At 38.3% G+C, this 21,425-nt stretch overlaps 1 protein-coding gene across 5 annotated transcripts in view; it reads right to left on the bottom strand.

Moving 5' to 3' along the window:
• Nucleotides 1-800: 800 nt before the first annotated feature.
• Nucleotides 801-21,425, bottom strand: part of Rab28 (RAB28, member RAS oncogene family) — a 77,080-nt gene continuing 56,455 nt past the window's right edge. Inside the window, exons 5-8 of one of the 5 annotated variants that reach the window (XM_087582126.1) lie at nt 11,827-11,930; nt 8,953-9,030; nt 2,802-2,896; nt 801-1,682 (exon numbers count right to left, since the gene is read on the bottom strand). In XM_087582126.1, the coding sequence (XP_087438252.1) occupies nt 2,807-2,896; nt 8,953-9,030; nt 11,827-11,930 (272 nt within the window). In that variant the 3' untranslated portion in view covers nt 801-1,682; nt 2,802-2,806. The remainder of the gene's footprint in view (nt 1,683-2,801; nt 2,897-8,952; nt 9,031-11,826; nt 11,931-21,425) is intronic. The other 4 variants (XM_087582127.1, XM_087582129.1, XM_087582128.1 and 1 more) reach the window with 4 other exon arrangements.

The following is a 21,425-nucleotide window of genomic DNA, read 5'->3' as shown; positions in this document are numbered from 1 at the left end:
TTGGGATCATCAGTTCAGTTCAGTTTCCTTAGACTACAGGACATGAACTTTTCTAAAATCTCTAACAGCTTTAAACCTGAGTGTACAAATTTTGCCACACACTTGTAGCAAGTCCCCAGAGATTGCTTATATTGATGGCCATGAGAGAAAACACACCAGACATTGTCCTCCATGTGTGTTCTCATGGCTTCTAAAAAATAATAGAAGGCTCACAGAGAAAAGTTGTGCCTTGTACTGCAGGACAAGAAGGGGAAGAAAGTATCCTAGAGGTACTGAAACTCATTTCATGGAGCTGAGAATAACTTCATGTATGTGTAGACTGAGAGGCTGTATGGGGGGTCATTCCTACTTTAGTAACAAGTAAGTGCTGAGCACTGCTCCTTTGCACAAAACATAGCACAAGTATGACCAAGACAGAACAGGAAGCAGACACTGTGGGAGAAGGGAGAGAGAAAGAAAGGGGAATGGGAGAGGAGAAGACAAGAAGGGAGAATTCCTGGCCGTGTGTGTGCAGCTGGGACAGAAGGTAGAGTATCAGCTAATGGATAAGAATGACTTCACAGTTTTATGTGCACAGAACCAAGAGTGGCATGAGCTAGGCAGAAAATGGGCCAGGGCGGATAGAGGCCCAGAAATGGCAGGCTACAGGCTCAACTATAAACAAACAAACAGAATGCCTAGGAACTCCTAAGAAACTGGCGGCACACCAGACTTCACAGGATTTCTAGCCATGTGTTCAAATCTACTCTGCTTTTCTGTAACAAAAAGGAAAAATTAATGAATGAAAATTCCAGAGAACGTAATTTAAATAAATTTATTTATGTGAGAAAAACATCAGAACATCAGGTACAGTGTGATCGATCCACAATGATCCAAGGATATCATGACTCATCTGGAAGCACTCTCATACAGCCTGTAGGAGAAATTCCATGTGGAGGATCAGCTGAACCATTTATCAAAATTCATAAAGCCATCTAAGCCAAATATGATAAAATATGCAATGACCATGATACAGTAATAAAAATACAATATCAAATACTCAGTACTTGTGAGTTATAAACTACAATATAAACACATTAGGCTCCTTTTAAAAATGAAAAAATATTTCTATTGCAGCCTCATTTGAAGCACTTTCAATCAGATGCAGCTTTGTATAGTTTACTCTTAATAGCCAGCAAAGGAACACCTTCTTGATAACTTCCACCATCAGTGCTCTCAAGTACACGTTCACATATACAAGTTCAAATAGAAAATGATGATCAAAGCGTGGAGCATCTTCATATCTGTTTAAATTTTTTAAATCTGGGAAAAAAGAAGAGATAAAGAAGCAACATGGTTCTTCTGGAGCGAGGAGGCAGTCTCAATCCAGAGAATGGACTTTCCATTCAGATTTCAAAACATGTGGTTCCAAATCTGAATTCCTTCCTGTCCAGGGAGCTGCCCGATACTCTGAGGCGACTAAGGGATGAAGGAGCAGAGCAGGAGGAAGTGTGAGCTGACTACAGAGACAGTCACTGATAAAACATGTTCCTAGGCAGCTTGGGCCCAATCCAGGGAAGAGCAGCCAGAACTATCAATACAGTGTGTGCTCACTGAACTGCACACATGGAGCTCCGAGGTGGATTAACAGTTCTTGACATGGGCTCCTGGTTGTAGTTTACAATATCTGCCTTCACCACTCTCTGCCATAAAAGAAAAGAGTTATTATCAAGACATCAGAAAAGTCCCCTGAGCCTCAGTTGCTTTCTGAGCTCTGGTGAACGTCTAATAACAAACATCACAGACGGAACAAGAGTTGGTATTAAAAACAATTGACCAGAATTAATAAATAGTCATGTTTGGGATTTTCTTGATTGCCTTCCCTTTTTTGTGGAGAATTTACAAAATTTAATACTTACTGACATTATCACAAGTTTTATTAAAAACTCACAGAGCAATATGAAGATTTAAACCCTGGTTATAATTTTAGTACAAGTTAAAATCATTCATGCATATTTAGTTGACAGATAAGACGTCACCATTTTTAAGATTTTCATTATTTTTTAGTCTTCTCATGGTCATTACACTTGGCCATAACTTTGTGAATTAGAAAAAGAAGTGTGTTTTAAAGGACTTACATAGGAAACAGAAAAGTCCTAAGAAACTCCACTGTTAAAAATGTTTCCAGTTTTCAAAACATTCCTCTCAAAATACTTCAAATAGTTCACTATGGGTAATGCATAATGACTCTAATAAAACATGACATGATGAGGAATTTAAAAGTCAGCTCATATCCATGCCTATAAATCAACTTAAATCAAAAGATACCTTCACACTTCTTTCCATCTTATGATTAGTCTAAACCAAGGAATTAAGCAAAATGTCTAATATCCATCTCTAAGCAATAACTGAAATGAAAACAAACCATCTTTTGCTTTTAGCTTTTACTAAGTCCATGCACAAAGACTGAGAGAGAAGGGCAATTCAAGCCTTTCTTTAAAGTAATTTAAAATAACCTTTCAATTACCATCTATTTCAGGAGGGAAATGGTAAGTAATTGCTAATGAAATAACTGCTTCAATCCTCTGCACTACATTTGTAATAAACATGTTAAAGATAAACATAATTGAAAGTAACTGAAATATTTTAATTTGTTCTCAATTTCTTGTTTAATTTATAATTTTCCTGGTGAAAGACCAATTTTTCAAAGTTCTAAACCAAGACTTATTCATTTTAATTAATAATGTTCCTTCATAGGAAAACAAGATAATATAGCTAGCCCTCGCCCCCTCCCCAGTTGGCAATAATGCACCCATAAGTACCTGCACTACTGTACTGAACAGACTCTACTCTGAGCAGAGTTGGGGTGTTGATTATCTTCTTCCGGGTACTTGACTATGTCTGCCCTGACAATACGCTGTCAATTCCGTACAACATAAACAAGATGAAGGAGAAAGGAAAAGAGAAAGAGAAAGACAAAATGAAAAGCATGTTTATGACTGACAATAGAAGGAAACACCAAAGAAGAAAAAGAAAAATTAACACATGAGTTCAAACATGTCACAAAAGAACCAGCAGAATGTTCACACATAAAAGGAAGGAAAAGAGAGCCAATACACATTGTTCATAATTCTGTCCAGCCACTGAAATAGATAACTAACTTCTCAGCAGTGCAGAGGACTGTGGAAGTATTTGTTCATTTTCTGTGACAAGCATTGCTGATGATCTACTACGTCAGTCACTCTGGGCTAGGTGTGCATGACTAAACCACCTGAAAGATTTACTATAGAGCTAATGGGCCAAGAATAAAACCAGTTGTCGCACAAGTTAAGTATTTCACTAGTGAGTGGGATGCTGTGGGGACAGGTGGGAGGATAAAAGCCTATTGTTTCAGCAATCAGAGTAGCACATACCCTGTACAGTTTACATATTTGTAATTTTTACTTCCCTAGTGCTTCTGCTGCTGATTACTTCCCATCCCCCTAACTACTACCTACCTCCATATTTCCAAATTTCATATAGAAATCACTTCAAATACAATTGTGAGTCATGTAAAAAGAATCACGAGATACAATATTAAGGCACAATAGCTGTTTGCTTTCAAGAATTTTTCTAAATAAACAAAACCACATTGCTACACATTAGTTGTTCTCTCCTTGGGGATAGGACTCTGTGGGATAACCATGTATAGAAAAGAAACAAGGGCTGGAGAGATGGCTCAGTGGTTAAGAGCCCTGACTGCTCTTCCAGAGGTCCTGAGTTCAATTCCCAGCAACCACATGGTGGCTCATAACCATCTGTAATGAGATCTGATGCCCTCTTCTGGTGTGTCTGAAGACAGCTACAGTGTACTCATATATAATAAATAAATCTTAAAAAAAAAAAAGAAAAAAGAAAAGTAACAAGCTCCTCCCATCTGTGGATCTGAAGCAAGGAGTACTCTCTGCATGACTGCGCAGATCTGACTTCTGAAGCTCTCCTTTCCTAACAGCATATATTTATTTTCTAAAATGAAAACACCTCAACATGAGTAACTATCTATGAAGACATTTCTTAATATAGATTTGATAAACACTGAGAGTAAATGAATAGGATTCTGTAGTGTATAAATGTGGGCGGTTAGCTGAATTCTACATAAGTTCTCTAGTGGGTAGTATTAATTCTGGACAAGATTCTTCACTTACCAGACACCTGGCTTGGTACCTCCACAGAAGCATTGCTAACTGAACCATGAGACGGAAGCAGGGTATATCAATAAAAGGTGTGCCGCAATCTAACTCCCTAACAGCACTGTTTCATACCAAACTACAGGTTACAATGATGAAACGGGATTTTCACCACCATAATAATGGTGTGAAGAAATAAGCCATTCATCAAGCAAAGCATTGTTTTAAGCACTCTTTATAAACATAGCCAGGTTACTGAGCTGTGTGCATAACACTGGGATCAAAGTACCATCTAATGCAAATGACCAGCTCTCACCATTCATTTTGTCAAATTAACAAATAATCCACAAGACAAATTTGTCCTTGGAGTCTTGACTGCTGCACATGAAACTATGTGCCATGTTTTCAAACCTGAAACTGCTTAGTTAGATTGTATCTGAGGGCTCGATGTTTGCTTGTTTGTTAACTGAGATTCAATCTCATGGTTTGTTTTTTAAGTGAAATCTGATCTCACTATAGCCCAAGCAGATCTGGACCTTGCCATAAAGACTAGGTTGGCCTCAAATGCAGGTGTGCTGGGATTAAAGTATTTGAAAAGATTTATTTACATTTAAAGGATGAATTTTAAAAAGGATATTTGGGAAAATACGGTCAGCAATGTTTAGTGTGTGAGGGTTAGGGTAAGACAAATAACATGAGAAGTCCCTCCTTCGATGAAGGTGAGCATTACAATGGCTTCAGAAGAGCAATATTTAGAAAAGACAACTCTGAACTCTGTAAGGTCTCCTTAAAGTAAAGGCTTGTGCTATCTGTATAGTTTAACTCTCAACAAAAATCTAGAACACCCTACCATTTGCAGGGTCATAGTTCTTATAATAAAGAATATACATTTTAGCATGCCTATACATCTCAGACATCACAGTGATTTTTGTTTTGAAGAAACTAATACATGTCTAAATCAAGCTACATGAATTCATGGTTTATTAACTAATGTGTAAAACTGTGGAGGCTTAAATCTTGTCCTGAGAGCCTAAGTGTACATGGCAAAGGTCTCAGGCTGAAGGAAATTAGCATGGGAACCTGTGCTCTTTTCACAGATTGACTACTGTGCGCGTGAAGAACTGAATGCTAGACATGCTAGAAATGCCTCAGGGAAATTTAATTCCTCTCCCAGAGCTTTAACTATCACTCTGAGCAATCTGAGAAACTAAACTGGACCCAATTTTTACATTGTGATGGGGGAAATCTGCTCCGAGGAAGGGAGTGGTTAGTGAGGATGGAGAGGGAGAATAAACAATGCAAATCAAACTATAATCTAAATGTAAAAGCTGAAATGCTTTTTGCATGGCGATTGAAATATCTGCCTGCTCTGTTGTGAAGCTTATTCCTCTTTGTGCTTAGATTGCTCTGTGGTCCTTTGACATTGTACAGTCCACAAAAAAAGGTTTGCTATATCCAAAAAAAATCTCCTTTCTCCCATTTTCTTCTTGCAAAGCTTACAGAATGTGCTGATAACTCAATTGATTTTATTAGACTCCCAAATGGAAGCAATCTAGGTTAGAACTAAAATAGTGGAGTGTAAATACTCAGTACATAGAAGAAAAACAGAAACCTCATTATAAATATTTATGACACAAACCAAATTACTATAGCATCAAGCTGTCTTTGGCTGGTGACTCTGACACATCTTCATAAAATAATATGAAATACTTAAAGGCATCAACATGACAAAAACGTGTTAAATACAAAAGTATATATACACACATACAAAAGTACATACACACACACACACATATATATATATATATATATATATATATATACACACACACACATACATACACACATACACGTATAGTATAGTGTGATTGTTGTTTTGACCTGGAATTTCTGGAATGAAGTTTTTAAATAGTTTCCTCTGAGAAATACTGACTGTGAAACTAATCAATGAACTGAAAAAGGTACCAACTCAACGTTCTATAAGATGTGATAATGAAACTTCCAACATACACAAATTTCTGACAAACACAAAGTAAGAGCTTGTAGCTCCTTAAATTCACCTACAGATGAATGAATTAAAATATTGCCTAGTCAACAAATGGTGCTGGTGAAACTGAATAACCACAAGTAAAAGAATGAAATTATATCCTTATCCTAGACAAGATATCCTCCACAAAATCATTTCAAGATGGATCAAAGACCTTAATGTGGATCTTTTAAAATGTAAGTGAAAAACAGAGAAGACACTTTAAGATGCAGACAGAGGCAAAGACTTTCTGCAAAGGACTTGGGAAAAACAGCAAGAATATCAAACGGCTTGTACATAGTAAGTGAAACACCGAAGGGACGTGACAGTCCACATATGGGAGCAGAGCTTTGCTATCTAACTACACATCTAGTAGGGATTTTTATCTATGACACACTGAAAAAAAAAAAGAAAAAAGAAAAACAAGAAACGCCAAACAATCTAATCAGTAAATGGGTAAAATTTATCAGTAAAAAGTAAAATTAACATGAAAAAAATGGTCAACATCCTTAGTCATCAAATGCAAGTCAAAACTATATTAAGATTCTATCTTACTGGTTGGTAGTGGCACATGCCTTTAATCCCAGTGCTCAGAAGGCAGAGGTATGAGGATCAAAGCCAGCCTGGTCTACAGAGCCAGTCCAGGTGGTCAGGGCTACACAAAGAAATCCTGACTTGAAACAAACAAACAAGAAAAAATCAAAAGATTCTATCATCTCACTACAGTCAATATGGCTACCATTAAGAAAATAGAAGACAGTTTGCAACCCCATAAGAACAACAATACCAACCAACCAGAGCTCCCAGGGACTAAACCACTGCTCAAAGAGCACACATGGACAGACCCATGGCTCCAGCTGCTATGTAGCAGAGGATGGCCTTGTTGGGCACCAATGGGAGGAGAAACCCTTTGGTCCTGCCAAAGCTCGATCCCCAGTATAAGGGAATGTCAGGGCAGGGAGGCAGGAAGGGGTGGGTGGATAGGCGGGGAAACACCCTCAAGAAGAAGGGGAAGGTTGGGATAGGGGGTTTATGGAGGGAAACCAGGAAAGGGGATAACATTTGAAATGTAAATTTAAAAAATCCAATTAAAAGAAAAGAAAGAAAATACAAGACAGTAAATTCTGGTAAGCATGGGATGGGGGTGGAATCTGTGAACCCATGCACTGTTGGTTTAAATATAAAATAATAGTTATGCCAAACAGTGTGAAAATCAGTGCAGGGAATCTTTTCATTAGAGAACTAAAAAAGACGTACCGTAGTCAGCTTTTCTTTAGTTCCTAAGGCAACATATTATAAAGATCCCTGCACATCCATGTTTACTACAGCACTATTCACAACACTCTTCCTATGGAATTAGACATACAGAAGTATATACAGAAGTACAAATGATCAGTAAATACATGAAAACATTTTCAACACCATTAACCGTCAGGAAAAAAAGCAACAAAACTACACTGAAATTCCTTCCCATACCAGTCAGAAGGGCTATTGGCTAAAAAAAAAAAAAAAAAAAAAAAAAAAAAAAAAAAAAAAATCATCTGGCAAAGATGTGAATGGACCTCTGTAAACTGCTGATGGGAATGGAAACTAGAGAAGACACTATGAAAATCAATCCAATAACTGAAACAGAACCTACTATATGACCCAGCTATATCACTCATTACATACATGCAAAAGATTCTAAGTCAGGATATTGCACAGATCTCTGCACGCCCATGTTTGCAGACTGTTCACAACAGGCAGGACTTGGACTCAGCGTAGGTGTCAAGCAGTGAGTGAGCACATAGAGATGGGATGCAAATATACACTGTAGTCCAGTTCGGCCAAAAGGAAATGAGTATGCCATTTACAGGAAAGCAGATAGTACTGGGGATGGATACGTTAGGAGGAGTAAGGCAGAGTCACAAAGAGAAATACTACACTTTCTTTCATATGCATATTATTTATATATAAAATATCTTGCAATATATACATAACAGAGAGGCTATACAGAAAAGCAAGCTAGCTCAAATTGCTATAACACATATTTGACAGGCACAGTAATAAGAGTACATCGCAGAACTAATTTGCAGAATAGTCAAGTAAATACTAAAAGATGTAAAAAGATAACTATTTTTAGTTGCAAGAAGGTGGATAGAAGTATCTAGGAAATACATTAGTTTGATGCTTCTAATCTTATTACTCTTGCTCAAAGTTTTATTAAATGTGTGACTTATAGAGCAACTACAATTGCATTTTTAAGCTCTGAACTGCTGATATTTGATTTACTTATAAGATCGTCTAGAAATAATCAAAGAGCACAGAAATCTTCAGTAAGTAATGCTATTAAAGTAACAAAATTATATAAAGAAATAATATCATTGCATGTCTTTTAAAGAACAGATAACCCTAAAGAAGTTTGAAGTACAAGCAGGGTCTTTAACCCCACACTTCAGAGGTCAAGGTAGGGGCAGCCACCAGAGGCCAGTCAGGTCCTCTAATGAAAAAAAAAAAAAAAAGGAAACACAAAACAGGATTCTCTGAACCTTAATCAATTAACTAAGAACTGACAAAATTTTATTCTTTTTTTTTTTCAAACAAAAGGGACAAAATTGCAAGGCTATCATTATTTTGTAAAAATTAATTTTCCATCTTCAGCAATAAACACTCATTTATACATGAAATCTATTTCCAAGGCTTTGAGTGACATGTACATAGAATAAATGTGGAAGAATCGATGAATAAAAATCATCATAAGAAATTCATTACTTTTTAAAATATAAATTTTAAGATAATCACCTGTGACTGTTCTATTTCTGCTTTGTTTAACTTGATTCCCAGGATTTCTGCCGCAACTTTCTGAAAACACAGGAAGACCTACATAACAAAAATAGGTTTAAATGATTTAAAACAGGCATGTTTCAGTACCTTCAAATACACTGAACTTTCTAAAGAAGCATAAACAGCAAGTATTCCAAAAATGGCTCCATTTGTCAAATATGGCAACACATGAAATGAAATAATTTTTAAAGAATTAAACCACAATTTGAAAATCCAAGCAATTCATTGAGTTAGTCTAAACATGCATTTATTAATAAAAACATTTTAAAGATGTGCTTTTATTTTATGAGTTTGAGTTTTCTACCTTCATGTACTTATGTACATCACATGTGTACCTGGTGTCTGTGGAGGTCGGAAGAGGTGTCAGATCCCCTAGAAATGGAATTTACAGATGGCTGTAAGATACCATGTGGATGTTGGGAACCAAACTAAGGTCCTCTGCAAGAGCCGCAGTATTCTTAGCAGCTGAGCCATCCCTCCAGCCTCATTTAAGGGATTTAGCATAACAATTACAATGACAAATGTAAAGAGCACATCAGCACATCTAATACCATAATAAGCTCCCACAATTCCTGAAGAAAATGAAGTAAGTTCATGTATCCTTTTGGCTCTGGTGTTTGACTCTCTATCTGTTCTATGCTGATCTCCTGAGCTGGCTTTAGTCTGTTTTAACAGGTCTTGCTTTCCAAACCATTAACACTGTTGGTTCTCTTATCAATGTCCAAACTCTCCATTATTCTCTAAGTAAAACAACTTGGTCCTATTTATTGTGTTTTATCTGTTCGGGTAAAGGAATGATAGAGTCCATTACAGCCACACGTTTTGAACATTTCTATAAACATCCTTTAGTATGTAGCTGGCTTTTGCCAGGTCCTCTATAATCCCTGGAGCTTTAGCCCTAATCATTTCTGCTGTATAACTTGCTTTTGCTCTATAACTATCCTACCAGGTTTCTAGTCGAATTCACCTGAGGATCACTTACTAAATATCAGTCACAGTTTCCTAACTTAATTATTTCTAGGGGACTGAAAAGAGGGCTCAGAAGTTAAGAGTAATTACTGCTCCTCCAGAGGACTCAAGGGTATTTCCCAGCACCCACATGGTGGCTTACAAACCACTTTTAACTCCAGTTCCAGAGGATCCCATGCCCCCTTCTAGCCTCCGAGGGGTCCTGCACTCATGTGGGGCACATAAAAAGAACTAACACAAACAAGCACATACACATAAATAAAAACAAATAAATCTTTAAACAATTATTACTTTAAAAAAAGTAACAGCCATAAGCAAGGTTCTAGCCCTAGCACCAAATGAAAGGATAAAAAAACCTAAGTTAAAACACTGGACAGCAGCCAGGTATGCTGATTGATGTCTTTAACGGCAGCACTTGGGAGGCAGAGGCAGGTGGATCTCTGAGTTCAAGTGCAGCCTGATCTACAGAGCAAATCCCAGAACAGCCAGAGCTATAAAGAAAAATCCTGTCTCAAAAAACAAACAAACAAATGAACAAGAAATTAGACAGGGACAAATAGTTACAAGATTCATAACCATCAGTTATTGTCTCTAATATGAATGTGGACATAGTATTGTTTAACCAATAAAACATATAAGTGGTTAAATAGAAAGTGAATAGTTAGAAAATTTTAATAATTTCAACCTTGACTCTCATGAAAGAAATTCAAAATTTGTAAGGTTTTAATTGTTGGAAATCGTTGTGTTATTTGTACTGCCCTACCACTGGGCAAAAGTTAAAAATAATTAAGTCCTTAGTATTACAAGGGCCAGTGAAATAGTAATCTTACAATACTAGGAAAAGAATAGGTAATTTCATCTTTCTGGTGAACATCTGGTAACATGTTTCAATCCCCAGTCAAAGAATCTATCTAAAGGAAATAAAGCATTAAAAGTTACTAAAGTTTCATAATAAAACTTAAATTTGAAATTTAGAAAAAAAGCCTACATGTCCAAGAACAATTATAACAATAAAAGACATGGGAAATTTTTACAGATAAAACGGTAAATAAAAGAAATACAATATAAAACCACTAACCATAATCTTAGTGTTTAAGTTAAAATAGGCCTGATATCATTACTTGGGCTCACAAACCGTATCTCTACCACTCAACATCTATGCAGAGGGGGCCCCGTGATAGGAGCTCTAGAAGATGCACCTACACAAGAGACAACCAGACTCAGGCACACCTGCCTGCCCCAAAGAAAGCACAGGATAAGCACAGTGAGGGCTTCAGTGAAAGAACACAGGAGAATCCTCTGAGGGTCTGAGTGGGCATCCCTAAAGGGCAGAATTATGGGTGACTTGAGTGATTCATGATTCTTGTTAAATCAACTATAAAATTTACTAACCAAAATAAGCATTCTCATATATTCTATCTATGCCTTCCCTCCAAAGGCATCACTGTGTTCCTTGTTAAGAAATAGAACTGTACTTCTTGTGGGGGGGAAGGGAAGGGGTACATCCTCTTGGAAATGGGGGTGGGGTGGGGAAGGAGATGAGGAACTGTGGGAGAGCAGACCTGGAGTGGGGGAGCAATTAGACTGTAAGAAAATAAAAGTACTTTAAAAAAAGAAAGAAAGAAGTAGAAGTGCTCTTCTTGGGAGAAAGGGGACATCCTCTTGGAGATGGGGAGGAGGAATGGGATGAGGAACTGTGGGAGGGCAGACCAGGAGGGAGGTAATGACTGGACTGTAAAAAAAAAAAAAAAGTAATACAAAATAAAAAAAAAAAAAAAAAAGAAAGAACAAGTAGAAGTGTCCTTCTCAGGAACATTAGAAAGACAAAGCATCGCTCACAACACAATCCACTGCTTTACTTACAGAGTCTCCCGTCTTGGCTGAAACAAAGTGGCTACTAAAACCATTTTCCTGGCAAAATCGTAAGTGTTTATCAGGTTTTACTGTTCGCATATGCTCCAAGTCAACTAGAAAAATGTTAAAGAGAGAACAAAACTCAATATTAGAATCAAAAAAGTATATTTAACATGTTTAAAACTTATTTTCTAGTATCATTTCCCACTGTATAATATTGGGCAATTTTTCAACTTCTTTGTGCTTCAGCTTCTACATTTATAAACTATGAATAGTGAATATACCTATTTAATACATCATTCTTTCAGAATTAGCCAGAATTAGATAGTGAACAAAGACTGGCGAGTAAGTGCTCAGAAATATGTGTTACTATACGACAGCATTGCCTATATAAATTCTCACACCATGACAAATTCAAAACACATCTGCTCAGTGTACTGCATTTAAGCACTAATTAAAGACAGTACTAATTAAAGACAGGACGTACAAACACAAGTATATTTGGCTGGAAACAGTTTAATTACTTACAAGATAATTTAATGATTAGAACAATTCTGAAATCTTTTATATTATATAGTGACATTAATTTCTTCACACTACAGTTTACTTTCACAAAGATGTAGCTGCTTTCCAAACTGTTAACAATACGGACTTTGAGGATTATATTTCCTGGACTTTAAAGCACAGTATAGAATTTGTATCTAACACTGCTTTTTTAAGTGAAATCCTTTACTCAACAGTTTCTTGTGCACAGCACTATAACCCTCTAAAAGTTTATTTAATGACATCAAATTATATGACAAATATAGTCACATGACTTAAAAGGTAATTAAGCTCTTTGAGTCAGCAGAGAAAACTATTTTAAAAATGTAAACTGATTTTCTGAGAAAGAGATCTAGCCAACTTGTAAAACCTTAGAAGTCTAGCATGCTTGCATAATACTAACAATTGATTATCACCTGAAAATGCTTTCTCATTTCATAAAAGACTTCATTGAAAATCATACTGAGTTTTTAGTTTGAAGGCTAAAGTTTCTCCAGGAGAAATTTGAACCAACAGAATCCTGCTCTCCTTGCAAGAGAAGGGAAAAGGGTCAAGGGGGAGAGATCTGCAAAGCGGGACAGGGAGGTGGGGGGGCAGCTGTGATCTGGATGTAAAGTGAATAAAAAAATAAGTTATTAAAAAAAAAGAACTAAGCGAACACTATAAACATTACCTTTCATGACTGTGAGAGAGAAAAGAGTGATAAACAAGCTAACATGCAAATAAATGAGTCTTCTGAGATGGTGGTACACATCTGAGAACCCAGTACCTAGAAAGCTGTAGCAGGAAGATCATGAGTTTAAGGCCAGCCTGAGCTATATAGTGTAAAGATGGTAACCTGTGCTTCATGTGGAGACTCTGCCCTCAATACCTACCCAAATTAACAAATAAGGATATTACAATTATCATAATCCAAAATGAAGAGGCAAAAGGTGACCAGATAGACAACATCATAAAGAGAGGAAAGAGCGAGGCAGCTCAGTATATGAGACAGCCATGGAGCTGTGGAGACCTTCCTCCTTGATCGGAGGCCGAAAGGATTATACTGTCATTGTCACCAGAAGAGGGCATCGGATCCCATTACAGAGGGTTGTGAGCCACCCTGTGGTTGCTGGGAATTGAACTCAGGACCTCTGAAAGAGCAGCCAGTGCTCTTAACCTCTGAGCCATCTCTCCAGCTCGGCCGAAAGGATTAAAATAAGTTACTAAAATGTATAAAATCAGACAAGTCAGGAGGCTGAAAGAGAACTGTATTTCATTCACCTTATTCAAGATTCCACAGCAACTATACACACAGTTACTGATCATTGTGGTCAAAGCAATAAATAGACAATAGATTTTTAAAACCTAGTTGTAAAAAAAATGTAATCAGAGCTGATGAGAAGATTAAATGATACTCAATTTTAAAATTTGAAACAGTTTACAGCAAACCTTATCTTTATGCTGGCCTTAAAATCAGCAGTATACTTCTATTCCAACATCCAATCATAATACAGTCTACAATTAATGACTTTTTTCATTCAAATCAGAAACTATGCTTTGTAAAAAAGTGAAAGTACCTGATGCTTATTAGTTACACTGTTAATGTCCAGTGCCTGTCAAAGAAGACAGCATCCAAAATATCAACTATTTTTGCTCTGACTCATACCACAGATAACAACAGCAACAATATTCTCTGTGAAATGATTATAAAAGCTGCCACACTGAACTTAAAGAAGTAAAAGCAAAATATAAATACAACACTTGTGTAGATTTTCACTGTAATTTTTAGGGTATCAAGGAAACATCTACAGTGTTGATCTGGTTATACTCAATTCAAACAAACTACTTGTCACATTAACTACCTCCAGGAAGTTACTCCAAACACAAAATAAACTGTTTATGCCCCTACTCAGATAGATAACATGACAGATTGTTATTAGTTGAAGACAGATGAGATACATTAATTTGATTGTGAGCATGTGTTTAATTTTACCCTGCCACGTACACTCTCTAATGCTGTCTTTCTATGATGCCATAGTAAATCATGCCATACTCAAAAAACTGCTAATGCAAGAAAATAAAAAAAAAAAGACCAGAACTCGACTTTGACTTTGAAGTTTCTTAAATTAACCTTTTTACCAAAGAAACTCCCTTCACTATTACTGAGTTTCACATAGGGATATAAAAGAACACTGTGCATTCAAAGCCTCCTTAGTTTCTAAAGTCAGTTTAAAGATGTGAAAGCAATTTAACAGTTTTCTATATACTAACGTTTTTTAATGACCCGTCTCATCTTTCCAATTTCTACTGGCCTCTTTATCCACCAGAGTAAGTACATCTTATATTGATGACACTGTCCTTATTTGTTACAAGCATTCTCCTCAGGTTAGGATCCTCACTTTACATCTCTCATAGTACTTCTGAGAAACAAAAATTTAGGTTTCATAAAGTTCAATATTCTTGAGATGATGAGGTTGTTAGAACTCCTGTGATGCTTGAGTTCTTGTTATACACAGCTGAAAACAAGTCCATAAAGCAATCTCCACATACAGCAGCAACTGTGAATGGATTGATTGCGCGGGGGAAAAGGTTTTAGGGTTTTAAAATAAGGACAAAAGATTCCTTGGGAACCTGTAGTCCACTCCAACAGAGAGACTAACTGCAGATCTTCACTTACCCTACTTTCCTCCAAATCTAATCCCATGATTACTTTCAGATCTAAAGTAAAGCACCTGCTGCAGCCTCTCTTTCCTCACCCTGCTCCCATCTCCAGGGGATCACACAGGTCTTCTCCTCCAAATGTCCTTACCCAACACTCATTGTTTAATATATCCAAGCCCTCAACTTCAACAGGCATTCCCTGGAAACCCGAGGCCATTTAGCCAGGGAATGAGGTAGGCTAACTGCAGATCTCCATCTCTCCCTCCACCCCTCCAAAGCTACTCACGAGGCTCATCTCTATCTCTTAGCAAACCACCAACTGCAGCCTCCCTTCACCTCCGACTCCTCCCAGCAACAGAGCACTTCTATGGTCTCTCTGCTCTCTGACCCCATCACCAAAGGAATACATAGAAGATCTTCTCTCTTTTTTTTTTTTTTAACTTTTTAAAAATTAAAAAACTGGGATATGTAGGGGAGCGGGGTAGAATAAATCAAGTGTGGGGAGAGCTGTGGAGAAATGGCCTGGAGATTGAATGGAAATGAGCAGTAGGCAATGGCCACAGGGAACCTTCTCTAGGGCATGCCAGAGACCTGGGATGGGGGAGACTCTAGTGAGTCTATGAGGGTCACTCTAGCTGAGTGAGACTCCTAGGAGTGGGGGAATACAGAACCTGAATTGGCCACTTCCTATAGCCAGGCAGGACACCCAGTGGAAGGTTAAGGACAGCAACCCACCCACAACAAAACCTTTGACCCAGTTTGTCCTGCCTACAAGAAATGCAGGACAAAGATGGAGAAGAGTCAGGCAGAATGGCCAACCAACTGGAGACTCATCCCGTGCGCAAGACCCAATCCCTGACACTATTAATGATACTGTTATACTTGCAGACAGGGCCTAGAGACTCCACAGATGCACAGATCCACATCCAAACATTAGATGGAGCTCTAGGAATCTTGTGGAAGAGTTAGGGGAAGGACTGAGGTATCTAAGGGAATAGACTCTACAGAAACAACAGAATCGACTAACCTGTACTCTTGGGCTCTCCCAAAGACTGAACCACCAACCAAAAAGCAAACATGGGCTGGACCTAGGCACCCCCACATACACACATATGTAACAGATGTGCAGCCTGGTCTTCATACTGGACCTCCAACAACCGGATTAGGGCTGTCCCTCATTCTGCTGCCTGCCTGTGGATCCTCTTCCCCTAACTAGGCTACCTTGTTTGGCCTCAGTGGAAGAGGATATGTCTAGTGCTGCAGACACTTGATGTGCCAAGTAGATTGGTGCCCAAGGGTGTCTTCCCCTCCTCAACGGTAAAGAAGAGGGGGAAAGGCTATGTGAAGGAGGAACTGTGAGGTGAGGGGGGTTGCAAACGGCATGTGCAATAAATAAATAAATGTGACATATTTATTCATTTTATACCTTGATTGCAGCTCCCTACCTCCTCTCAGTCCCACCCTCAAACCCACACCCCCCCACTCCCCCTGCTTCTTTCCTCAAAGAGAGAGAGGCACCCTCATGGGTATTAACCTGTGCATTAACCTGGCACATCAAGTCACAACAGGATGAAATGAATCCTCTCCCATTGGGGCCAGTCAAAGCAGCCCAGGTAGAGGAAAGGAATCCAAAAGCGGGCAGCAGAATCTTAACCACTGCTTCAATTTACTGGGGACCCACTTGAAGACCAAGCTGTACATCTCCTACATATGTGTAGGGTGCCTAGGTCCAGCTTCTGCATGCTCTTTGGTTGGTGGTTCAGTCTCTGGGAACCCCCATGAGGGCAGGTTAATTTACTTTGTAGGTCTTCTTGTGGTATCCTTGACCCCTCCAGCTCCCTCAGTCCTTCCCCCAACTCTTCCACAACTCTAGCTAAGCTCCACCTATTACTTGGTTGTGGTTCATTATATCCACCTCCATTAGCTTCTGAACGAAGCGTTCCAGAAGACAGCCATGCTAGGCTCGTGTCTGCATACAGAGCAGAGAGTATCATTACTAGTATCTGAGGTTGGCTCTCCCATGATGTAGGTCTCAAGTTGGGCCAATCACTTGTTGGCCATCCCCTCAGTTTCTGCTCCACTTTATCCCTCCACATCTTGTAGGCAGGACAAATCTTGGGTGAAAGGTTTTGTGGTGAAAGCTTACAAACTCATGGAAACTGAACAAATTTACTACTAAATGAAATACGGATCAAGACACAAATTAAGTCTAGAGTTGAATGAAAATGGATACACAACATACCCAAACTTATAGCTTTCCGTCAAGCAAGTTCATAGCACTAATGCCTACATTTTAAAAAATGAAGAAATCACTCCTGAGGCTGCAGAGCGGAGGAGACCACCAACACTGCCCACCCCTGCCCACATCCCTGGCCCAAGAGGCAACTGTATAAGGCCTCTGGGTTCCCGTAGGGGAGGGCCCAGGAGCTGCAGGACCCCTGCGCCTGAGACACCTCCGGAACCTGAAGGAAACAAACCGGATAAACAGTTCTCTGCACCCAAATCCCGTGGGAGGGAGAGCAAAACGTTCAGAGAGGCGGACAAGCCTGGGAAACCAGAAGAGACTGCACTCTGCGCACATCCAGACGCCAGAGGAAAACAGCAAACGCCATCTGGAACCCTGGTGCACGGAGGCTCCCGGAAAGAGCTGCGCAGATCTTCCCAGTTGCTGCCGCCGCGGAGAGGACTTAGGCAGTACCCCACGAGCAAACTTGAGCCTTGGAACCGCAGGTAGGACCAACTTTTCCCCTGCAAGAAACCTGCCTGGTGAACTCAAGACACAGGCCCACAGGAACAGTGGAAGACCTGTAGAGAGGAAAAACTACACGCCCGAAAGCAGAACACTCTGTCGCCATAACTGGCTGAAAGAAAACAGGAAAACAGGTCTACAGCACTCCTGACACACAGGCTTATAGGACAGTCTAGCCACGGTCAGAAATAGCAGAACAAAGTAACACTAGAGATAATCTGATGGCGAGAGGCAAGCGCAGGAACCCAAGCAACAGAAACCAAGACTACATGGCATCATTGGAGCCCAATTCTCCCACCAAAATAAAAATGGAATATCCAAACACACCAGAAGAGCAAGATCTAGTTTCAAAATCGTATTTGATCATGATGCTGGAGGACTTCAAGAAAGACGTGGAGAACTCCCTTAGAGAACAAGTAGAAGCCTACAGAGAGGAATTGCAAAAATGCCTGAAAGAATTCCAGGAAAACATAAATAAACAAGTAGAAACCCATAGAGAGGAGACACAAAAATCCCTGAAAGAATTCCAGGAAAACACAATCAAACAGCTGAAGGAATTAAAAATGGAAATAGAAGCAATCAAGAAAGAACACATGGAAACAACCCTGGGCATAGAAAATCAAAAGAAAAGACAAGGAGCTGTAGATACAAGCTTCACCAACAGAATACAAGAGATGGAAGAGAGAATCTCGGGAGCAGAAGATTCCATAGAAATCATTGACTCAACTGTCAAAGATAATGTAAAGCAGAAAAAGCTACTGGTCCAAAACATACAGGAAATCCAGGACTCAATGAGAAGACCAAACCTAAGGATAATAGGTATAGAAGAGAGTGAAGACTCCCAGCTCAAAGGACCAGTAAATATCTTCAACAAAATCATAGAAGAAAACTTCCCTAACCTAAAAAAAGAGATACCCATAGGCATACAAGAAGCCTACAGAACTCCAAATAGATTGGACCAGAAAAGAAACACCTCCCGTCACATAATTGTCAAAACACCAAACGCACAAAATAAAGAAAGAATATTAAAAGCAGTAAGGGAAAAAGGTCAAGTAACATATAAAGGCAGACCTATCAGAATCACACCAGACTTTTCGCCAGAAACTATGAAGGCCAGAAGATCCTGGACAGATGTCATACAGACCCTAAGAGAACACAAATGCCAGCCCAGGTTACTGTATCCTGCAAAACTCTCAATTAACATAGATGGAGAAACCAAGATATTCCATGACAAAACCAAATTTACACAATATCTTTCTACAAATCCAGCACTACAAAGGATAATAAAGGGTAAAGCCCAACATAAGGAGGCAAGCTATACCCTAGAAGAAGCAAGAAACTAATCATCTTGGCAACAAAACAAAGAGAATGAAAGCACACAAACATAACCTCACATCCAAATATGAATATAACAGGAAGCAATAATCACTATTCCTTAATATCTCTCAACATCAATGGCCTCAACTCCCCAATAAAAAGACATAGATTAACAAACTGGATACGCAATGAGGACCCTGCATTCTGCTGCCTACAGGAAACACACCTCAGAGACAAAGACAGACACTACCTCAGAGTGAAAGGCTGGAAAACAACTTTCCAAGCAAAGGGTCAGAAGAAGCAAGCTGGAGTAGCCATTCTAATATCAAATAAAATCAATTTTCAATTAAAAGTCATCAAAAAAGATAAGGAAGGACACTTCATATTCATCAAAGGAAAAATCCACCAAGATGAACTCTCAATCCTCATCTTCGGTTGGTTTATATACAAGTGTGCAATTTCTAGGCTTGAAAGTAAAATGATGCTATCTGGTGCTGGATAGAGGAGCCTTATTTTTTATTATGGCAGCTTGCTATTTTTGTAACATGGTGATTTGGTTGAACACAATAAAGTATAGTAGTAACTGATCTCCCCTTCTTCCTGGATGAGTGAGGAGATGATTAAATGTTGATGTCAGCATCCTTGAGCATATTCAGATGAGCTTCTGCTTCTGTTGAAAAGGATGCTGTGTTTGATTGTGGTCCGAAGCTTTGAAGCACTACTTGGCATCTCCTTCCTTGGAGGTCTCACTGTTTTAACATAACAGATTTGATAGCTTGTTGGTAAGGTGAGGTCCAGCTTGTCTCCACTAGGTCATCTTCATGTGAATCCGGTGGTTATACGGTTTTGTTCTAGGGATATTTCATTTTTTTAATAACGGTTTTAGCTGACATTCATGGAGAGAATGAATCCTTAGAAGTGTGCCACTAGTGAAAGGAAATCCTGTCTAGAGTATGTTTCTTTACAAAGCTGTGTCACACCATCCTTTGGGCCCTCTGCTGGAAAAGTAGAATCAAGTCTCAAATAATGCCTTTTAAATTGTATCCTCTAGTATTATAGATGTAGGACAGTACTGTATCATACCTCTGTGGATGTAAAATAGCTTGTACCTGCTTTATGATACGTAGTAGTGACCGTGCTTTATCAGAGCTGTTTTTAATGATGTTGCTCAGAATGTTTTCTTTCCAGATGATGATTGAGAAGCTAATTTAAAAAAAAAAAAAATGGTGCCAGGTACCACAAGAGTAACAGAACTGTGCTGTTTTCTCGGGTTTTGTTTTTCTTACTTTTTTTTTTTTTTAATGGAGTATGCTGGATGTCTCTACAGTTTTGTTCAGATGACTGCAGAACCTGGAAAAGCTGTTGCTGCTGTTGATGCATAACACACTGCTATTATTGGTCTTTTTATATAAATATAAATATATATATACAGATATATAATTTGAATTTTTTGAAACTTTACCTGTGCTGTCAACTTTCGAAAAAAGTATCCCCGTTTACTGTGTTGAGTTGGCACTGTACAGAAATTAACAGCCATATTGGTCTAGAAATGTTGAACTTAAGTTTTTTCCATTTGTACAGGGGTAACACACTGTATTAAATATGTAAGGTCTTATATACGTGGGTTTGATTACAAAAACTAATAAAGTATTCTCTAAATTAAAAAAAAAATAAATAAATAAATACATAGTGTTTTAAGAAAAGGATGATCACTAACTCAAAAATGAAAAGTATGAATTTTATAATTTTATAACAGTAAACCTCAAATACAATAATCTATTAATTTTCTAAAAAATATTTAAATAACTTACATAAAGTCTTATTTTTAATACCTGGGCATAACACCCCCAGCCTAGACTAGTATTTCATCAAGTTGTTAGTATCAATCAACAGTGGATGTGTTACAGGATAACCTAAGCACACAGCAGACTGTATATAATTATATACACTATGCCATTATCCCAGATGATGGTTAGATTATATCCTGAAAGAAATTGAGTTATGATGCACAAAGTTCTTTTCCTTCATTCATTGTTTGCAGTTTGTTTTTTCCTTTATTTTGAAGACAGGGTCTTGTTCTGTAGCCCAGACTGAACTCAAGCTCTTATTAATCCTTTTGCCTCAGCCTCTCAAGTACAGAGATTACAGAATTGAATGATCACATCCAATTTAGAATGTACTAAAGAAAAAAAAAATGGGTCACGACTGCTGGTGTTATTCAGACTGCCTGACTTCTGTCAGTCTATGCAAAGATGGCAGTGATCAAACACAAGGGTGCATTTGTTTTGTTCTTTCTGTTCTATCAGCTTTTATTTGTAATTCTCAGGTTTTTATGGGTTTATACTTGTTTAAGTTT

The sequence above is a fragment of the Rattus norvegicus genome, chromosome 14 (genome assembly GCF_021556685.1).
Source record: "Rattus norvegicus strain SHRSP/BbbUtx chromosome 14, alternate assembly SHRSP_T2T, whole genome shotgun sequence".
NCBI classification, from domain to species: domain Eukaryota; kingdom Metazoa; phylum Chordata; class Mammalia; order Rodentia; family Muridae; genus Rattus; species Rattus norvegicus.
Note: the sequence above shows the minus strand (reverse complement) of the source record. Positions and strands in the feature narration are given on the sequence as shown.